At 53.4% G+C, this 18,860-nt stretch overlaps 2 protein-coding genes across 9 annotated transcripts in view; both read right to left on the bottom strand.

Moving 5' to 3' along the window:
* Positions 1-4,972: 4,972 nt before the first annotated feature.
* LOC115914213 (cytochrome b-c1 complex subunit 10) lies at positions 4,973-8,673 on the bottom strand. Its single transcript, XM_030966609.1, has 3 exons — positions 8,552-8,673; positions 7,266-7,400; positions 4,973-5,219 (listed from the first exon to the last, which is right to left on the bottom strand). The coding sequence occupies exons 1-2, from the start codon at positions 8,599-8,601 to the stop codon at positions 7,280-7,282; spliced, it is 171 nt and encodes a 56-aa protein (XP_030822469.1). The 5' UTR covers positions 8,602-8,673; the 3' UTR covers positions 4,973-5,219; positions 7,266-7,279.
* An 8,977-nt stretch (positions 8,674-17,650) lies between these two features.
* The window catches only part of TCF3 (transcription factor 3), a 78,837-nt gene continuing 77,627 nt past the window's right edge, over positions 17,651-18,860 (bottom strand). For 4 of the 8 annotated variants that reach the window (XM_030966933.1, XM_030966936.1, XM_030966934.1 and 1 more), the window contains exon 20: positions 17,651-18,088. The gene's annotated coding sequence lies outside the window, so the exon portion shown is untranslated. The remainder of the gene's footprint in view (positions 18,089-18,860) is intronic. The other 4 variants (XM_030966935.1, XM_030966937.1, XM_030966938.1 and 1 more) reach the window with 1 other exon arrangement.

Below are 18,860 nucleotides of genomic sequence, written 5' to 3'. Positions count from 1 at the left end.
AAAACAAAAAAAAAAAAAAGAGAGGGGGGGAAATCTGCCCACGAGGAACTGGAGTGAAGACAAAGCAATGAAAAGTTTTTCAGGAAAGCGTGTAAGCCAACACCTACTGCAGCTGCAGTGGCAAATTCCCGGCTGTGGTACCGCCAGGAGAGGTGTCTGCCGAGGAACAGCCACCTGGGAACCCCAGCTTTGGGGATGAGACACCACCCAGCACCTGAATTCCAGCTGCCGTGTTCCTTGCCATTCCATTCCAGTATCTACACGCTGAGAAACACCACAAGGCAGCCTCCTTCCCAAAGCAAGTCAGAGAAATCAATTTTCTTTTAATGAATGATGTATTAGCTTTTTGTTAAGAATCCTGCTTGGAGCAGCAGTTGGAAGGGATCAGTGTCAGACACTACAGCAGGGGTGTCCACAGCAGTGTGTCCACTCTCTCCAGCCACCGCTCTGGTCTGACATCAAACTCTGTTTGTGTCAATAACCAGGGCTTTCTCCAGTCCTCAGCTGGCAGTAACTTAGAATCCCAGAATATCCTGAGCTGGAAGGGACCCTCAGGGATCATTAAGTCCAACCCCGCACAGCCACCCCAAGGACCCCACCCTGAGCAGCCCTGGGAGCTCCTGGAGCTCTGGCAGCCTTGGCACCATTCCCTGGGGAGCCTGGGCAGTGCCCAGCAGCCTCGGGGGGCAGAACCTTGCCCTGAGCTCCATGCCAAGGCCTGGCCCAGCTCCAGCCCTTGCTGGGCTCCTGTCCCTGTCCCAGAGCAGAGCTCAGCCCCTGCCCCTGTGCCTGCCCTGGGGAGGAGCTGCAGCCCCCGAGGAGCCTCCCCTCAGTCTCCTGGGCTGCAGCTGAACCAGCCAAGTGCCCTCAGCTGCTCCTCAGCCCCTTCCCCAGCTCCGTGTCCCTCCTCTGGGCACTCTCCAACAGCTTTGGGTCCTTCTGATCCTGTGGTGCCCAAAGTGCCCCCAGCACTGGAGGTGAGGCTGCCCCAGGGCAGAGCAGAGTGGGACAATCCCTCCCTGGGCCTGGTGCCCCCCAGCACAGGGGGGCCCTTGGGGCTGCCAGGACACAGCAGTGACTCAGATCCAACTTGCCACTGACCAGGACCCCCAGGGCCCTTCCCTCGGTGCTGCTCTCCAGCCTCTCATTGCCAGTCTGTCCCAAGAGCAGGAACCAGCACTGCCCATCGTTAAACATCACATGGTTGGCGATTACTTACTGCCTATTTTTTTCAAGTTGGGGCTCACTCACTCGTTTCAAACTCCCTCGTTTGAAAAGCAGCAGGAGATTGAGGGAGGATGTGAGACTTACGAGGGATGCGACGCAAGCCCACACCCCCACAACGGGCTGCAAATTGTCCAGACTCGGAGTAGAAACTGGAAACAATTTCCAAGAGCCAGGTGCGCCTGTAGGTGCTGGGTTACATTTACTTTGTTTAACAAGGTTTAAGAGCCATGCGGGTGGAGGTGGTGGCTTCAATGTGATCGATGCTGAGCTTTGCCCCGAAGGCATTCCGGCTCCCCAGGGACCGGGTGCGGTAGTTTATGTTGTCTCCTCTGGGCTCACAGGTAGGAAACGTCTCGCTCTGCCATTGCTGTTATTTCCTGCAGTCTTGCACAAAATAGATGGAAAACTTCCAATTCCCTCTATTGATCAAACCCACACTATTTTCCATAAATGCACTTCCCTTTTTTTTTTTTTTTGTAATAAAAACACCCCAAACCTCAAATCCAGCTCAATGTATACTGTTGTAACCAAAAACTGATGTGGAGCTCTGGAGTGCAAAAAGAAAAAAGTGAAGCATGGTGAAACCTTCAGGGGTGTTTTTTAAGAATGAACTGGCAGAGCTGGGAGCAAGTGGAGCTGTTTGGATGTGGAAGAGTGTCACAGCCAGTCTGTGGGAAGATCCCTGCATGTCCTCTGGACCTCGAGCTGAGGATATCAGGAGGTAGAAAATCAGTTTTCACTGGCAGCTGGCACCGGTTTGTGGAAGGGAAACATTTACTCTCTGCTAGGACTGCGTGAAATGTTTGGATAGAAATGAACTCTTGAGCTGAAGGGAAAATATTCCAGTGTTCCTCTGGGAACACTGCCAAGGTGAGGTATTTGCAGGTAGAACCACCAGCTGAAAGTGGATTCAGCTGCCAGAGACTCTGTGCTGCCCCAGGATGAGCAGATAATCTCAAAAATCACCAAAATCAGTTGTCAGACATAGAAGGAAGCTACAGGATATCCTGACAGGAAAACTCTTGATTTCACTCTGCAGGTATCCCTGGTTTGAAGCTTCCTACTCTGCATTCCCAGAGCCAGCTGAGGAGCTTATTCCAGAGCAGCATTGGCCACGGAATTCCCAACCCAGGAGCCCCAGTAGAGGCTCCTCCAGGAGCAGAGACCAACGGGGGCTGTGCAGGCTCCCAGTGCTGCAGTGAGAAAACCCTGTCCCACCTCCACTGGCACATTCCAGGAGGGAAGTGAAGTGGGGGCACCACCACAAGGGCAAACACTTGGAAGAGGCAGGCAGGAATGCAAAACCTCCCTTTACATCATCAACCCACAGTTGTAAATCCAAAGCTACCTCTGTGCCCTCTCCAGGTTTGGAAGGTGAAGCTTTTTCCCCCTCTGTCAGGTCATTGTTTTTATTTTGTTCCTAACATATGTGGCAATCATAGCTCATTATGAAAATAATTAACTCTTAGAAGACAGGCAATGCTAGGATATTAAAAATGCTAGGAATTAAAAATTAGAAAGATCACCCATGCCACTTGAACAGTAATTATTTGAATTTTAACAGAGACTTGCCCAAGAATGCAGAAGGTATTTTCAAGAGTGTGTTTCTTGCTCTTGTAGCAAAATAAATGTAGCATTTAAACCAGTTATACACTAATTCTAGGGTTAATTAGTAATAAATCAATCACTGGAAATGCTGCCTGAAGAACAAGGAGCTGAACAATGCCCAAACAAATCCAAGGTCTGTGCACTCCTTGCAGAGCTGCCTGTGCTCACAGCTGGGATTTTAAACATGTTTTTCTCCTTTCAGTATCTCATCTCACCTGCTGGGCACACCTCTGGCACTGGGGCTATGTAAAGGTGGCTGTCACCACTGACTGGCAGCTCGGGGACCATCCCCTGCCCGAGGGATGGACACCACAGACCCCCAGCTTCAGCCTTCCCAAAGATCTCCAAGCCATGGGAACAAGGCAAAACCAGGGAATTTCTGAAGCAGCAGGTTACACCCATCCTGCCCAGGTGTGTGACATAGGTAAAGTAAGAGCAGGGACTGAGTTGTCCAGACCTGAAGTTACAATCCTGCTGCTGTGCAAGGCCAGGCTGACAGAACATCCACTTCCCAAGAATATCCACTTTCCAGGCACAATTTGGCTGGAAATGGATCAGTATCAGCAGCCCTATGTAAGGCAGAGGCTGCTGCCGTCAAACCTGCACTCTCAGTACCCTGAGGTGAAGGGGAGGCTCTGACCTCCTGCAGGTCAGTCAGGAGCACTGCTGGAGCAGGGATGGGACAGCCTGAGGAATCAGCACCATTATCCCACTATTCCATATCCCAGGGAAGCTGCCCCAAGGCTGCCAGAGCTCCAGGAGCTCTCAGGGATGCTCAGGGTGGGGATGTTGGGGTGTTTGTGCAGGACCAGGGGCTGCCCTGATCATCCCTGTGAGTCCCTCTCCACTCAGGATATTCCAGGATTCTGTGATCTTAGTGGACACAGCAGAGCAGCAAAGGCAGTTTTTACATGTGAAAATGATATTCTTTGCCCCCAATTAATTAACAGTGATGATGCTGAAGCAACACTAACAAGTTTTACTGTTAATTAAGTAATCCAAGTGTCCTGCATAACGCCATTGTTCGGGCAGGTTTTCCACCAGTTTTCCATAGAAACATCCCTGAGGGTGACACAGCCCTGACAGTGACACATGGGCAGCACAGCTACAACTGGGATTTTCCCCTAAAGAGATTCAAACCTTGCATTACAGCCAAACATTCTAGTAAGATGAAACTGGGCACTAAGCAGAGAGAAAACAGTGACCCTGTTCTCACACAGAGGAAGTTTGTTTGTAAATTCTGATCTTTGTGAAAAGGGATGAACTTTTCCCCCCTGAGTCTGAGTCATCTGTGGCTGAGTGGCAGAGACCAGAGCAAAATAATCCTTGTTCTTCCTTTCTCCAACAGCTAAAACTCCCATCTGAAGGGTTGTGGTAGGGGTTTTCTAAAAGCTAAGAACCCTCACCTAAAGGGTTGTGTCTGGGGGTTGTTTCACCACCAATTTGAGTTCACAAATAATCAGATCTATGAATTGAGAATATAGATTCTTTTTCTACTTAAACCAAAATTAAGAACTGAGCAGCTCTCTGAACACCTGGTTTTCATCCTGGTACAAAGAAAGACACCCAGGATTTGGGGCCTGCCTTTCTCAAGCCCCTAGATTAAGCCAGAAAAGCTTAAAAAAAAGACCATTTAAGGTGTCCATGAATTGATGTTAAAAACCCCAAATCCTTTCTTTAAACCAAATTTGAGGAATCTGCTACCATGAAACTCTGCAATATCGGCTGTGAAAAGTTAACTGGATCCATGAGGCCACAGTGATCAAGGAATGATGAGCCTAAAATCAACACATCCGTAAGAGTAGCTCAAGAGCTGTAATTGACATAAATAAATCATCAAGCCCAGCATCCTAGCAGCCAGTGCTTGATTCCTGAGGAACCTGCACAGGAAAAGAGGCAAACAAGAAGCTGAAGACATAACACAGTGCCCAGAGCAACTGTGGCTGCCTCTGGATCCCGGGAAGTGTCCAAGGCCAGGCTGGACAAGGCTTGGAGCAACCTGGGATAGTGCCAGGTGTCCCAACCCAAACCCAAATCATTCCATGATTCCATAACCCAAAGCCAGGAGTCTGGCCTTAAGAACGTGGACTAAGAAGGTAAGACTCACACACCCACAAAATCCTAAAAACCCAAGCCCCCCAGAAATCATTCACTTGCTTTATTTTGTACATTGTACACCAGGTTTATAACCTACTCCCATCAAGGCAAGATGTGCTGGGAAAGTGCTCAGAGGAAGTGGTCAATGAAGGTGAATTTGCTCACAGCTGTTCATGGGACAGACAGACACACGGACAGACCACAGCTTGTTGCAGAATCTGATTTCAGGGTCACCCCAGCAGGGTCTCAGGGACGGATGGCTCCAGACACTCTCCAGCAACAGAATCCTACAACAAACACAGAGTAGTGGTTAAGCAGAGCTTCCTGCACAGAGCCACAGCAGTGAAATAGGGGTCTCCTCGAGCCAGGTCTCAGAAGCTCTTGGAGATCTATTTCATACCCAAGACAGCTCAGCTACCTTAGAAGGCGTAAAATCAGCAGGATGGCTTCTGTGGTAGTGTTGGAAACAGAAAAGTTTTAATAAAAGGCAAAATAACAAAACTCTTTACAGAGAAAAACCGAGCTAAGTGCAAGAGGTTCTTGCTCCTGGTAAAACACCTCACAGAAGCCATTCGTTTCTTTGTTCTCTTCTTTTTCTAGTAAATTGCTCAGGTGGGACTTTTTGGCTTTTGTCCAATTAGCTATCCTTAAGTTTAGTCCTATGAGGTGCCTTTTCACCTAATTGAAGAGAGAAACTTCTAGGCTCTTTTCCTTTTTAATGAGACAAAAGATAGTTTTGTCACTCTGTCAACAAAGGGCCTATTTCTATACAGCAGCCAACAGGAGAGATTTCAGGATCCTCCCTGTCCCTCCAGGATGCAGGCAGGAAGTTTCAGGTGCAGGAGCTGATCCAGGTGTGGGTGGGCAGGCCTGGAGTCCCTTTGGAAGGGAGCACAGCCCACCACAGACAAATCCCCTTTCTCTGCTCCTATTCCCACAAAGTTCTTCCTCCAAAATGGGAAACACAGGCTGTTGGCTCAGGAATAGAGCTGTGGTCCTGCTACTGACAATTTTTAAGGAAGGTAAGCCCTTAGAAGGTAATTGAATTGCCTCTACATAACTCGAGAGCTTTTCCAATTGAAAACTTTTCTCCATCCAGGTTGGACAGGGCTTGGATGGTGGAAGGTGTCCCTGCCCACAGCAGGGGCAGCACTGAATGGGCTTTGAGGACCCTTCCCACCCAAACCACTGGGTGATTTTATGGTTCTATGTCTTGGCTGTAAACATCACAATGACCCACAACGCCTCCAGTTCAGCTGACTTCCAAGACAAGTTTCATCCCTCTCTTGGTTACAGAAGGATCTGTGCAATACAAAGTTTGCAAACAGTAAATTGTTTAAACTGCAACAACTATTGCTGAAAAAGGACTTTAAAAGTACTTTCTGTGCTTTTCAAACTGACTGACTTCCCTACAAAATACTGCGTAGCTGGAACACAAATAGCTGACTTTCATTAACCAACATTTAGATGTAACTGTTATTCTGACCAGAAGAAACAAACACTGAGGTGGACAGTTTCCTCTGGACTCAGAGTTTCTCCATTAGCATCCTTTAATGAATGGAAAAATCTTCCTGACTCCCTTCTATTGGCAGCACGGAATAAAGAAATCCAAAGCCTGCCTACTAGAAAGAATATGCAGTTAGAGCCCCTACAGAAGGATTGTCTAATTGCTGCTCCAGCTTTAGGAATGGTCAGACTTTCAGAGTATTCAGGACAGCACTTCTGATATGCATTTAAAGAAGGAAAATAACCAAAACCTTGAGAAAGCAAATCTTCCAATGAATTTCTGGAATACAATAACCAGCAATGAAAATTCAATTTACTTTTAGTACCAGTTACAAGGAGCAGAAAGGAGTCTGAATTTGCATAGTCACAATACTAGTCCTAAGCTTGTAGCTCTTCTGCTCAGGAACACAAGTAAACAGATAAGTCAAAAGTTCCAAATTAGCTTGATTTGACCTCTTAAGAACTGCATTATGTTGTGGAAAACCTGCTGCTTGCAAAATAATCACTTGAAAAACATATTCTAATGAATATTTCATCCTTCTGGTGCTCTGTGAAGCTCCATTTAAAAAATGGAAAAAAAATATGATTGTGCCCCAGGCAAAGAGGAAATATCCACTGTCACACCAACACAGTTGTTGTGTTCAAGTGTTCCAGGCTAGGCTGTCCTGGACAGGGCTTGGAGCAAGCTGGGATACTGGAAGGTGTCCCTGCCCACGGCAAGGGCTGAGCAAGGTGAGCTTTAAGGTCCTTCCAATGCAAATCCATCTGGGATTCTGGGATTTTATAATTCTATTGATTAAGCCAAGAGATGCACAAACAAAACTCACCATTAGAGGGAAGCTCAGTCTTCAGTTTTGAACTTGCCGCCGATGTAGGGAACGTACTGCAAGACCAGCTTCCAGTCTGTGGCCCAGATCACACCAATGCCAGCCACACCACCCCATGTCGCCAGGGTGGGGGTCCTAAAGGAGAGACACACACCCAGGGAAACAACAAATTACCACTGGGGAAGGCCTGGCAGATGCTCATGGCCGAGGTACCTCAGAAAGGCACTTCAATCAGGAAAAGAGCTTAGAATTCTGGAATATACTGAGTAGGAAGGCATCCATAGGGATCATTGATCCCAGCCCTTGTCCCTGCACAGCCACCCCAACAACCCCGACCCTGAGCACCCCTGGGAGCTCCTGGAGCTCTGGCAGCCTTGGCACCATTCCCTGGGGAGCCTGGGCAGTGCCCAGCAGCCTCGGGGGGCAGAACCTTGCCCTGAGCTCCATGCCAAGGCCTGGCCCAGCTCCAGCCCTTGCTGGGCTCCTGTCCCTGTCCCAGAGCAGAGCTCAGCCCCTGCCCCTGTGCCTGCCCTGGGGAGGAGCTGCAGCCCCCGAGGAGCCTCCCCTCAGTCTCCTGGGCTGCAGCTGAACCAGCCAAGTGCCCTCAGCTGCTCCTCAGCCCCTTCCCCAGCTCCGTGTCCCTCCTCTGGGCACTCTCCAACAGCTTTGGATCCTTCTGATCTCGTGGTGACCAAGCTGGACACAGAAATACTGAAACAACCTCACAGACAAGGAACAGCATTAGTCCTCAGGGCAGCCAAGATATTTGACAGGAAAAAGCTCATAGTCTCTTACTTAAAAAGACTACTGCACAGCGAAGAGAAGACACACTACCATACATGGCTGCCGCCACATCCCGTCGGTTCTGCCCCCTCATTTTGCCTCCCACAGCCCTGCAAAGGGCACCCACGGCACTGCTCTATTACCGAACGTGAAACGGCCAGCGCCGGGTGGGCCGCAAGCCCTTCTCCCAGCCCCTCAGCCCGGCCCGAGCGCTGCTCCGCACCCCAGCACCGTCCCCAGCGGCCCTCAAAGGGCGCGGAGGGAACGGGGAGGCCTCGGCCAGGGGCCGGGATGCCCTTCAGGCTCCCTCAGGCTCCCACAGAGCGCGCTGAGTGCGCGGCCGTGCCGGGAGGACGCGGTGAGGGGAGCGCGGAGCCCCGGGCCGGGCGCACAGACCCGCACGGGGCGAGCAGAGCCCGGCTCGGAGCGGACAGAGAGCCCCGGGTGGAAGCGGGCAGGCCGGGCAGCCCCAGCGCGGCGTGGGCAGCCCGGCAGCTCCTCACCAGGTCCGCAGCAGTTCCGCGTAGCGCGGCCCCAGCAGCTGGTTCAACATGGCGATGGCGCCGCCTCACTCAAAGTGACCCCGAGCGGCGGCGGCGGGGCCGCTCCGAGCACGCGCGGGGCTGCAGCGGGGCGGGGCTGCGGCCGGAAGCGGCTCCGCGCGGGGCTGTGCGCGGCCGTGAGGGGGCGCGGGCTGTCCTGAGGGGACAGGGGCCACCTTGAGGGGACACGGGCCATCCTGAGGGGACACAGGCCACTCTGAGGGGACACGGGCCATCCTGAGGGGACACGAGCCACCCTGAGGGGACATGAGCCATCCTGAGGGGACATGAGCTGCCCTGAGGGGACACGGGCCCTGAGGGGACACGGGCCACCCTGAGGGGACACGGGTCCTGAGGGGACATGAGCCATCCTGAGGGGACACCAGCCGAGGGGACGCCAGCCCAGATGGGACACGGGACTTGATGGGACACGAGCCCTGAGAGGAGAACGGGCCTGTCTCTGTGCTGGAGGGGGACGCGAGCCCTGAGGGGACACGGACCGAGGGACGGGCAGGTGGACAGGTGAGATGGATGGACAGGTGGAACATGTGGACGGGGGGGGCCGGAGGCGATCACCTGCAGCTCCATCTGTGCCTCGCGGCTCTGTGGGCAGGTGGGATAGAGATGGACAGGTGAGACAGAGATGGATGGACAGGTGGGTGGATGGACAGGTGGACAGGTGAATGGATGGACAGGCTGTCCTCACACCAGACAGGGGACACGAGCCCTGAAGGGACCATCTGTCCCCATGCTGGGGAGGGACAAGAGCCCTGACACCGGCCCTGAGAGGACATGAGCCCTGAGGGGACACGGGCCAGGGTTCGGGCTGTCCCCACAGTGGATGGAGGACAGCAGCTGCCCTGGGGGAATCGGCTGCCCCTGCACTGCACAGGGGACATGAGGCCTGTCTTCACACCAGAGAGGGGACATGGGCCCTGAGGGGACAGGATGTCCCCAGGCTAGAGAGGGGACACAAGCCCTGAGGAGTGGCAGTGTCCCCGCACTGGGCTGGGACTGTTTCCCAGCCTCTGGTGCTGGAGGGAAGTACCCCCTACCCAGAGTGGTGTCCCCAGAGCCCGTCAGTGCCCCTGCAAACCCCCCTGTCATGGCCGCTCAGTTTCCTGCAACAGGAGAGAGAGTTTTCAGATGGGTTTTTCAGGAGAGGGTCATAAAATCACCATCAATTCCATAATGTTCCCCAGGCTCTGCTCAGAGCCTGCTCAGCCTCTTGTGAACATGCAGGAGGAACTCTGGAACAAACACCCCAGAGCAGCTGGGGCTGCCCCTGGATCCCTGGAAGTGTCCAAGGCCAGGCTGACAGGGCTTGGAGCAGCCTGGGATGGTGGAAGGTGTCCCTGCCCATGGGATGAGCTTTATGATCCCTTAGAACCCAAACCATTCTGTGATTCTGTGATTGTCTGGCGGTGCAAGCATGACATGACATTTGCCACAGGATCTGGTAGTCTTATCCCAGCTCATCTCCAGGGAGGGAGTGCTGGCAGGAGCTCACTTGGTGGCCACTGCTCTGCTCTTGGGAAGCTGTATGCTCTCAGCAGCTCCTCTGTGCTGCTCCTTGCTCCTGTCCTCACCAGCTCTCCCAGCCCCAAACCTGCTCTGGGCACTCGCCTGCTTTATGCTCCACCTTGTGCATTTGTCGAGCATCCATCTTCCAGGCTGCTCCCAAGCACACACTTCTCCCTCGCCTGGATCTGAGCTGTAAACGGCTGGCACAGGCTGCCCAGAGCAGTGGTGGAGTCACCATCCCTAGAAACAGTAAAAAAATGCATGGATGTGGCTCTTGAGGACATTTTTAGTGGTGAACATGGCAGTGCTGCTGAGTTAATGGTTGGACTGGGTGATGTTCAAAGTCTTTCCCAATTTTAATGATTCAGTGGTTTTATGATGCAGTCTAAGGAAGGACTGTCATTCCATGCACCCAGAGCAGCTCGGGAAGGGCAGAGCTGCCTCACTGCTGAGAGAGGGCACCCAAGGCTAAGGGAGATTTATCCAGGCACTGCCAGAGCCCCTTCTCAGTCTGGACTGTTTGTCCTGCTCTGGAGCAGCACAGTGAGAGCACAGGCAGCAAACCTGGGGAAGGAAGGCTGCTCCCAGGCAGAGGCCTTGGCTCTGGAAATGTCCAAGGCCAGGTTGGATAGAGCTTGTGGTCTGGTGCAAGGTGTCCCCACTTGTGGCAGGGAGTGGAATGAGATGGGCCTTGTGGTCCTTTCCAGCCCAAATCAATCTGTAATTCTGTGACAGTCCTGGGGGACCTTGGAGCCTGAAGGGCAGGAGAATGGAGCCAGGCGGGGGTAAGGCTCTGCTCCCAGGGAGCAAGGGACAGGACAAGAGGAAATGGTCCCAGGTTGTGCAGGGAAGGTTTAGGTTGGATATTAGGAATAATTTCTTCCCAAAGAGGGTTGCCAGGTACTGGCACAGGCTGCCAAGGGCAGAAGTGTTCAAACAATGGATGTGGTGCTTGGGGCATGGGTTAGTGCTGAACTGACTGTTGGACTCGATGATGTGAAAGGTCTTTTTCACCCTTCATGACTCTGATTTGATGAATTTCTCCCATCACTAGTCTGTGCTGGGCTCCTGGATGAGCTGGGGACGTTTAACTGGATTTAACTGGATTTTTTGTGGGTGCTCCCCAGGGGCAGAGGCAAGGAAACAACAGCGATGCAGGGGGCAGGATCCACACCCAGAGCAAGTGTCTGAAAACCTGTCTGGTGTTTTCTTTTGTTTTTTGTTTTTTAGTACAAGGCAAAGCCTTTATTCCAACATTTCATTCCTAGGGATACAACATCTGAAGGACACACATGGGGATAAAAAAAGTAATATTGTTATAAAATGTCACATTTATTGCTACATTACTGTTATATACAGGACAGTTCTCAAAATCTACTTTAAAAAAGTTAGGATTATTTAAAAACTCCAAATAATCCAGCCAGCTGTTTTGACACTTGTATAAAATTATTTAAAAAAATGAAAACAATTCATATCTTGAGGCACTCAGAAACACAATTTCATCCCCCAATTGTGATTCATTTCAAAGAGCAACGCATTTCCCACCCCCAAATACTTTATTTTTTAATTTTTTTTTTTGCTGGGTTAGGCATATATATATATATATTTACTATATATATAGTTCAAAACTATAATGTGTATCTGATTTAAGAACAAGGATTTCAGCCACTTAAGTACATCTGGATTTACAGGTAGGCAGCATAAACATCAAAAGCAAGGACCATTTTTATTTTAAAGGCCAAAAAACCAAAAACAACCCATAACTTTCTACAGGGTTAAAAATAAACAACTTCCGCAGGCATCTCCCATCTGCTCTCCCACCCCCCATTCCTACAAAAATATAAAGAACATCCCAGGAATGCTTTGTTTCCCCGGAGAGCTGGAGCCCTCTGCAGCCAACAGGTCATTCCCAGCTGGGATCCTCCCTGTCCTCCTCTGTCCCCTCTCTCCTGGCACAGGAGCAGTGGCTGCTGCAGGGCTTCCACGGCTCCTTCCCTCCCAGTGGCTCCATGGTACAAGGTTTGCTCAAGAGCTGCTGGCTTCTGGTCAATTGGGAAGACGTGGCCCTGGCAAGGGGGACCTGTGGTGTCCCCAGCTTGCTGCCTCCAGGAGCTCCACAGCTCCCCAGGCACAGCCCAGGGGTGCAGGGCACAGCCCAGGGGTGCAGGGCACAGCCCAGGGGTGCAGATCACAGCCCAGGGGTGCAGGGCACAACCCAGGAGTGCAGGGCACCACCCAGGGGTGCAGGGCACAACCCAGGAGTGCAGGGCACCACCCAGGGGTGCAGGGCACAACCCAGGAGTGCAGGGCACCACCCAGGAGTGCAGGGCACCACCCAGGGGTGCAGGGCACAGCCCAGGAGTGCAGGGCACAGCCCAGGGGTGCAGGGCACAGCCCAGGAGTGCAGGGCACCACCCAGGAGTGCAGGGCACCACCCAGGGGTGCAGGGCACAACCCAGGAGTGCAGGGCACCACCCAGGGGTGCAGGGCACAATCCAGGAGTGCAGGGCACAGCCCAGGAGTGCAGATCACAGCCCAGGGGTGCAGGGCACAACCCAGGGGTGCAGGGCACGGGGATGATGTTTGGCCAAAGGCCTCGGTACCAGGACACCCCTTTGGAAGCAGAAACCCCTCTGCTCTCCCAGGCTGGTGCTGCAGCCACGCTGAGCTCAGATGTCTCAGGGTGAGTGTTACAGCCTCACCCTCCAGCACAGCACGGGCTTGGCTGGGCCAGGGTGGGAATGGGGAGCCCTGAGGAGCAGGAGGGGTACAAAGCCAGGGGAACAGAGATACCAGAGTGGACACCCATGACAGGAGTGCCCTTGGCCTGGAGCTGGGCTGCAGATGGACACACAAGGTTTGGCAGAAGGCCACGAGGAGCCTGCACCACCCTCCTAAGCAGAGCCCCCCTCCCCCTGGGAGTCCTGCAGGCCAAGGCACAGCAGTGCTGGCTCCCCAGAAGGGCTGAATTGTCCTGGAAGTCAAAGTACAGAGCACCCCAAGGGCAGGGAGAGGCAGCTGTGCTGTGGGACACTGGCAGCACCCACCCCAGCTGCTGGCACGGGCTGCCCCTCTGCAAAGGGAAACAGCTCAGAGATGCTGGCTGGACAGATTGGGGAGCATGGGAGGAAGGGAAACACCCTGCAGGCTCGGGGAGGCTGAAGGAAGAGCAGCCCCAGCCAAGGCTGAGGCTCAGGTGTTGGGACAGGGCAGTCTGGGCAGCAGCAAGGTGGAACAGAGCTTCTCCTTTCAGGGGGCTGGGGGATGAGGGATGCTGGCAGAGCCCCACCAGCATCGAGCAGAAGGCACAGGAGGATGAAGGGTGCATGGAGGAGCCCCAGGACCAGGCCCTGCCCCCTCCAGTTCAGTGCTCAGTACGAGCTGGGTGCTCCTACAGTCTCATCTGCCCCCTCCCAGCTCCAGAGCACAGGTCTCAAAATGCTTTTGGAGCTGCCAAGAATGAAGCTGGACCCTGAGGGCAGCAGGGAGCAGGAATCACAAAGAGCAGAGAGAACGGGCTGGGCTGGGATCTGCAGAGCCCCGGGAGAGGGGAGGGGGCTAAGATTTGCATAGGATTTTTAACAGGGCAAAGACCTTGTGCAAGTTCGGGGTACAGAAAACAGGCCTTGCTATTGCTGGTGTTGGGCAGGAATGGGGGAGTCCAGTGGCCAGGGCTTGCTCTGGGTTAGCCAGCACTGCAGGTGGGGGCTGAAAGCTTCTTCTGGCCCAGCTTTGCTTCACCTCCCAGAGCCCAGAGATGGACCTGGAGCTGGCCCAGGCTCCCCACTACAGCACAGCAGGGCCTGCAAGAAGAACTCGGGTTCCACTGGCCACAAAGTTGGCAGCAAAGCTCAAGGGGTGCAGGGGATTGGGCGTTTCCAAAGCCTCCTGTTTCTCGAGCCCCCACAACTGGAACCATCCAGCAAGGGCCCAAAGGCTCTGCTGGCTTCAGTGGGGGCACTGGTGAGACACAAAGGACATTGGAGAGCAGTTTCTGCCCTGATTCTGGAATTACAGCCTGAGGCAACCACAGCTTGAGTCCATCCTTCCTGCAGCCCAGCTCTGGGGGTAGCTGTGGAAGCAGGGGAGCAGAGCCCCAGGAGCTGCTGGCTGGGGCTGTGAGAGGATCTGAGCGGTCAGGGCAGGGGTGAGTGCCACACAGCTGGAATTCTGGGCTGTGAGCAGGAGCAGCCACCACTGCCTGAGCACCAACCCATGGGAGGCTGCAGCTGCTTTGCTCTGGGGAAAAAGCACGTGAAAAGGGAGAAAAAACAACAATCTGCAATTTTACTGTTCATAGACTGGATTCCAGACGCTCCCCAGTCCTGTGGCATGCACAGCTTGTGTGCAGGGAGGCAGGGGCCTGGCTGAGTGGGGCAACAGGAGGCCCCTGGGCTGGGGACACAGGAAATGTCCCATGGCAGTGTCCCAGTTCTGCTGCTTCACCGAGGCAGCCTGGGGAAAGAGGAACTAGAAGCTGCACAGAAGGGAAGGCAGCCCCCCATCTGATGAAGGAAGCTTTGGGGGGGCTCACTGGCCCCCAAAGAGGAGGGCACGTGCCCACAGGAACAGCCACGCAAGCAAAGGCTGAGAGAGGAAGGAGAAAATGGAATAAATGGCACCATACAGCATGTCACCCCTGTGACACCTCTCCTGGCAGCACCACTGCTGTGGGGGACACACAGGCACAGGAGCAGGTCTGGGGATCTCTAAGATCCCAAGTGGAATGGAGCAGAGCTGTGGGCTGGGGAGGGTGCAGACCTGGCCCTCGCTGACCACAACACCTAAAGAGTTTCATTGCCACAGGGTGACATTTCAGGGCTGGCCTGGTGGGATTTTGGGGACAGCACCTGGCAGTGGTTGTTTTTAGAAAAGCCACTTTCCCTGGCAGGTTACAGGCACCAAGTTCACACTGAGCCAAACACACTGGCAAGACAAAGGAACTTTTCCTTGCTGCTCTTCCCAATTGTTCCCTGAGCACCTGAAAGCAGAGGTGCCATTGAGCTGGGCTGGCACACACAGCTGGGCTGGCACACAAAGCTGTCACCCTGTGCCATCGAGGCAGCTCCAGGGACAGCACTGCCACCCCCTACATTGTGCTTCTGAGATGATCTCTCCAAGCCTTGGCTCTGAGGGCTTCTGCTCAAGGATGTTCACCCAAGCCTTGCCATGGAAGGACGTTGGCTTGATTTGCTATCAAAGTAACATTTTAAACCACCTAAATTCAGCTGAAAAGCCCCATTTTTGTTGCAATGCCTGGGGATTCAGGGATGGTGAGAAAGGCTCTGGCTCATCAGGATTCCTCCTTGGCCTGCAGGACTAGGAGGGGATAAAGAAGTTTAGCAAATTTGTGAACAACTCACAAATCTTCTCAGGTTTCCAATTTTGTTGAATTTATGGATTTTTCTTGACTAGTCCCTTTAAGTCCAGTTGTCCATTACTGCCACCTCCAATTCTTGGGGCAAAATCAAAGGGTTTGTGAACCACTTTTAAATAGTTTTTGTAGGGTTTCAAGCTTTCCAGGGCTGGGACACGGCTCCATCCCTCCTGGCCCTGGGACAGGGGCACTGTGCCAGCCAAGACCCCTGAGCAGTGGGTACTTTGCAGCCCCAGCACTGTCACCAGTGGAGCAGGAACTCTCATGGATGAAACAGAAAGCAGCTGCTGAGCCCTCCAGCTTGCACTCCAGAGCATGAATGGGAGTCAGGGCTGTCACACAGGGAGGAAAACCTCATCCATCTCCCTGCCCACTGTTTCAGCACCCAGAGGAGCCCCAGGGAGGGAAATGTTGTAACCTGTCAAGCTGATTAGGCTAAAATGTGTCTGTTGACACAGGCAAGAAGCACCTGGGTTATGGAACCACTGAGTTTCCTGCCCTTCCCAGGGACAGAGCTGGGGCTGCTGAGGTCTCACCATGCAGAAGGACTGGTGGGAGCACCCAAAAGCTTCAGAGGGATGGCTGGATGTTGGGGAGCCCCAGGCAGGGCCAGGGGCAGCAGGGACAGCCCCATCCTGCTCTGGCACTTGGAGTGGCTCAGCTTGGAGCTGCCACCGAGGCCACAGTGCCCAGGTGTGGCTGGGAGATAAGCACTGCCCTGAGCGCTTCCAGCAGGGCTTGCCAGAGCACAAAGCACATGGAGGAGCACCAGGTTATGCCAAGAGCCTGGGGTTGCTGGGAAGTGCCACAGGACCTAATCCTGTGTGCCAGTCCCTCCCTTTCCCCGTGCCAAAGCAACACAGCTTCCCCAGGAGCCCAGGCTGGAGCAGCACAGGGAGAGATGGAGCCTGCAGGGGAGAGGGGAGCTCCCCACATCCCCCCAGACCAGCAGCCATGTCTCATGCACCATCCTGCCTGACTGGGCCCTGCAGAGCTGGGAAGAACCAGGCACAAAATGTTTCACAAGGGGAAGGAGAGGGAAGAAACAAGAGTAAATTCCTGGTGGATGTTTTTCCATGGCCATCTCCAGAGCGGCTGCTGCAGCAGCACTGCCCAGCACCTCTTTGTTTGCTCCACACCTCCAGGGCACCCAGAGGGGCTGCCAGGGATCCTCCTCCTGCTGGGGACACCAGAGTGGTCTGGAGTAACTGGGAATCCCTTGGAGTGAAGGGACAGCTGGCCCAGCTTGGCTGCTGGAGCACAGGGACAGGAGCTCCTGCTGCCCTCCTTCCCAGTGCCATGAGAGGAGCCCGTGTGCAGGTGAGGTGGCCACTCCCACCCCGTGGCAGTGCTGAGCTCAGTCTGCCTCCAGGGATGCCTGGGAGATGTGACAGCAGGTGACAGCGGGGTGTGAAGCCACCCCTCTCCCCGAGCCAGCATTTTGCACTTCTGATGGCTCCAGTGCCAGAAGGGATCTTGCAGCTGCTCAGGGCTTTGCCCAGGCTGGAGTGGCCAGGTCTCTGCTCCTTCCCTGCCTCCAGCACCCTCTGCTGCTGCTGCTGCCCAGTCTCCTGGTCCCACTGCTGCTCCGGCTGCCTCTGCCTCTTCCCAGTGCTGCAGCTTTGTTCACTTGGTCTTTGTTCAGTGCTGCTCCTGGAAGTGCCTCTGGCAGCTCTGGCCCGTGGGAACAGGCGCTTCCCTGTGCGTCCCTCGCTGCTCTGCTCACCTGGAAGCGCCTCAGTCCCTTGGTTCTCCTCCACCCGGGGCTGCTCTTCCAGCAGCTCATCCTTCAGAACAGCCATGGTCACATCCTCTGCCCCGGGGGCATCTCGGGAACAAAGCAACCCCGCCGAGCACCGCAGTCACTGCCCGGGGAGGGGAGCACTGCTGCCACTGCTTTGCCGTTTAACTTCCTTTTCCCAAATCAGAAGTGGCCGAAGAAAAGAGATGGTAAATTCAGCACATGAGTTTGTTTGTTGTCATGTACAAGCCAGGCAAGGAAGAACATTCCCTCACTGTGGCTACATTCGCTTTTAGTGGCTTTCCGAGCCGAATCTGAGAATTCCTCTCTTTATATCCAGTCTCTCTTAATACAATTTTAATATTCTGGTTGATCCTAAAGATGCAACGTTAACTATAGAAACAGCAGCAGAAAAGCGGAGGGTACAAGACATGTTTTTATACAAAAAAAAAATTTTTCGTTGCTTACAAAACATATGCAAAAGAAGCTAAAAAAACCAAAAGGCATTGCTATTTGTTCTACATAAAAAATCTCATAACTAATGTTCTTTTTTTTTAAAAAAGAAATATCAAGCTTAGGCACAATTTTGCTGCTGGCTGCTTGTGAACAAGCCAAGAGAACACGCCACCCCCTCCTAACTGAGTGATATGTATTGACTGTTCTGCACTTTATACTTAAGGCAATTTTTTGTTTCCGTTTTGTTTCTGACAAAGTATTTTTTCCACTCCTTACGTCACGCCAGGATCCGCCTGCGTGTGTCAGTATGAGCAGTACTACAGTTCATGGTTCAACAGGGCTGCAGGTCACACCGAGGGTTTCTTCCTACAGACCTCTGTATCCAGAGGAACAAAATGATCTACAAATAAAATAAAAAAAAACAAAAAAAAAGAGAAGTCTGAAGTGATAGAAGCCCAAATGACAATAAAACTGTGCTCCTTGCACAGGGGGCCCCAAGGCTGTCAGTCCCTGCAGGGCTGGGCAGGGCTGCAGCTGAGCTTTGCCTTTGTTTTGGTCAGGCTGTCCCCAGGCACCCACTGGGGCAGGGGACACCAAGGGACTGTGTGCTCTCCATGCACTGCATGGGATCAGCTCCTGACCCACCACTCCTGGATCTGCTCAATCCCCCCACCCACCATCTCTGCACTGCTCAGATGCTCCCAGGGTCCCTTAAAAGTGGGAACAGCCCATGGGAGCCTGTGCCTGCCACAGCCTCACCAGGGGATTTTCACCTTCTCTGACTCTCTTGGCATTTCTGGGACCTGCCCATTCCCTCTCATAGAACCACGAGCAAAAGGAATTGCTGGTTTCCAGTAGCCAACTGGGGCAGGACTGGGAGGTGCAGAGCAGAGCTGAGCCCACCCAGAGAGCTCCAAACCCCCCATCCCTGCTATGGGGCTGCACTCTCCTGTGGGCCAGAGGCTCTGGGTGTCCATGAGGCATGTGACACACAGAGAGAGAAAATCATGGAATGGGTTGGGCTGGAAGAGACCTTAAAGTTCATCTTATTGCACCCCCTGCCATGGCAGGGACACCTCCCACCATCTCAGGTTGCTCCAAGCCCCTCCAACCTGGCCTTGGACACTTCAGGGATGGGGCAGCCACAGCTCCTCTGGGCATCCTGTGCCAGG

This window comes from Camarhynchus parvulus, chromosome 28 (assembly GCF_901933205.1).
Source record: "Camarhynchus parvulus chromosome 28, STF_HiC, whole genome shotgun sequence".
Lineage (NCBI taxonomy): Eukaryota > Metazoa > Chordata > Aves > Passeriformes > Thraupidae > Camarhynchus > Camarhynchus parvulus.
Note: the sequence above shows the minus strand (reverse complement) of the source record. Positions and strands in the feature narration are given on the sequence as shown.

Bases quoted from the DNA above. Each gene is read 5' to 3' on its own strand.
- LOC115914213 (XM_030966609.1), bottom strand. From the start codon at position 8,601: ATGTTGAACCAGCTGCTGGGGCCGCGCTACGCGGAACTGCTGCGGACC. The intron at 7,401-8,551 runs GTGAGGAGCTGC...TCTCTCCTTTAG, and splicing joins GCGGAACTGCTGCGGACCTG to GACCCCCACCCTGGCGACAT.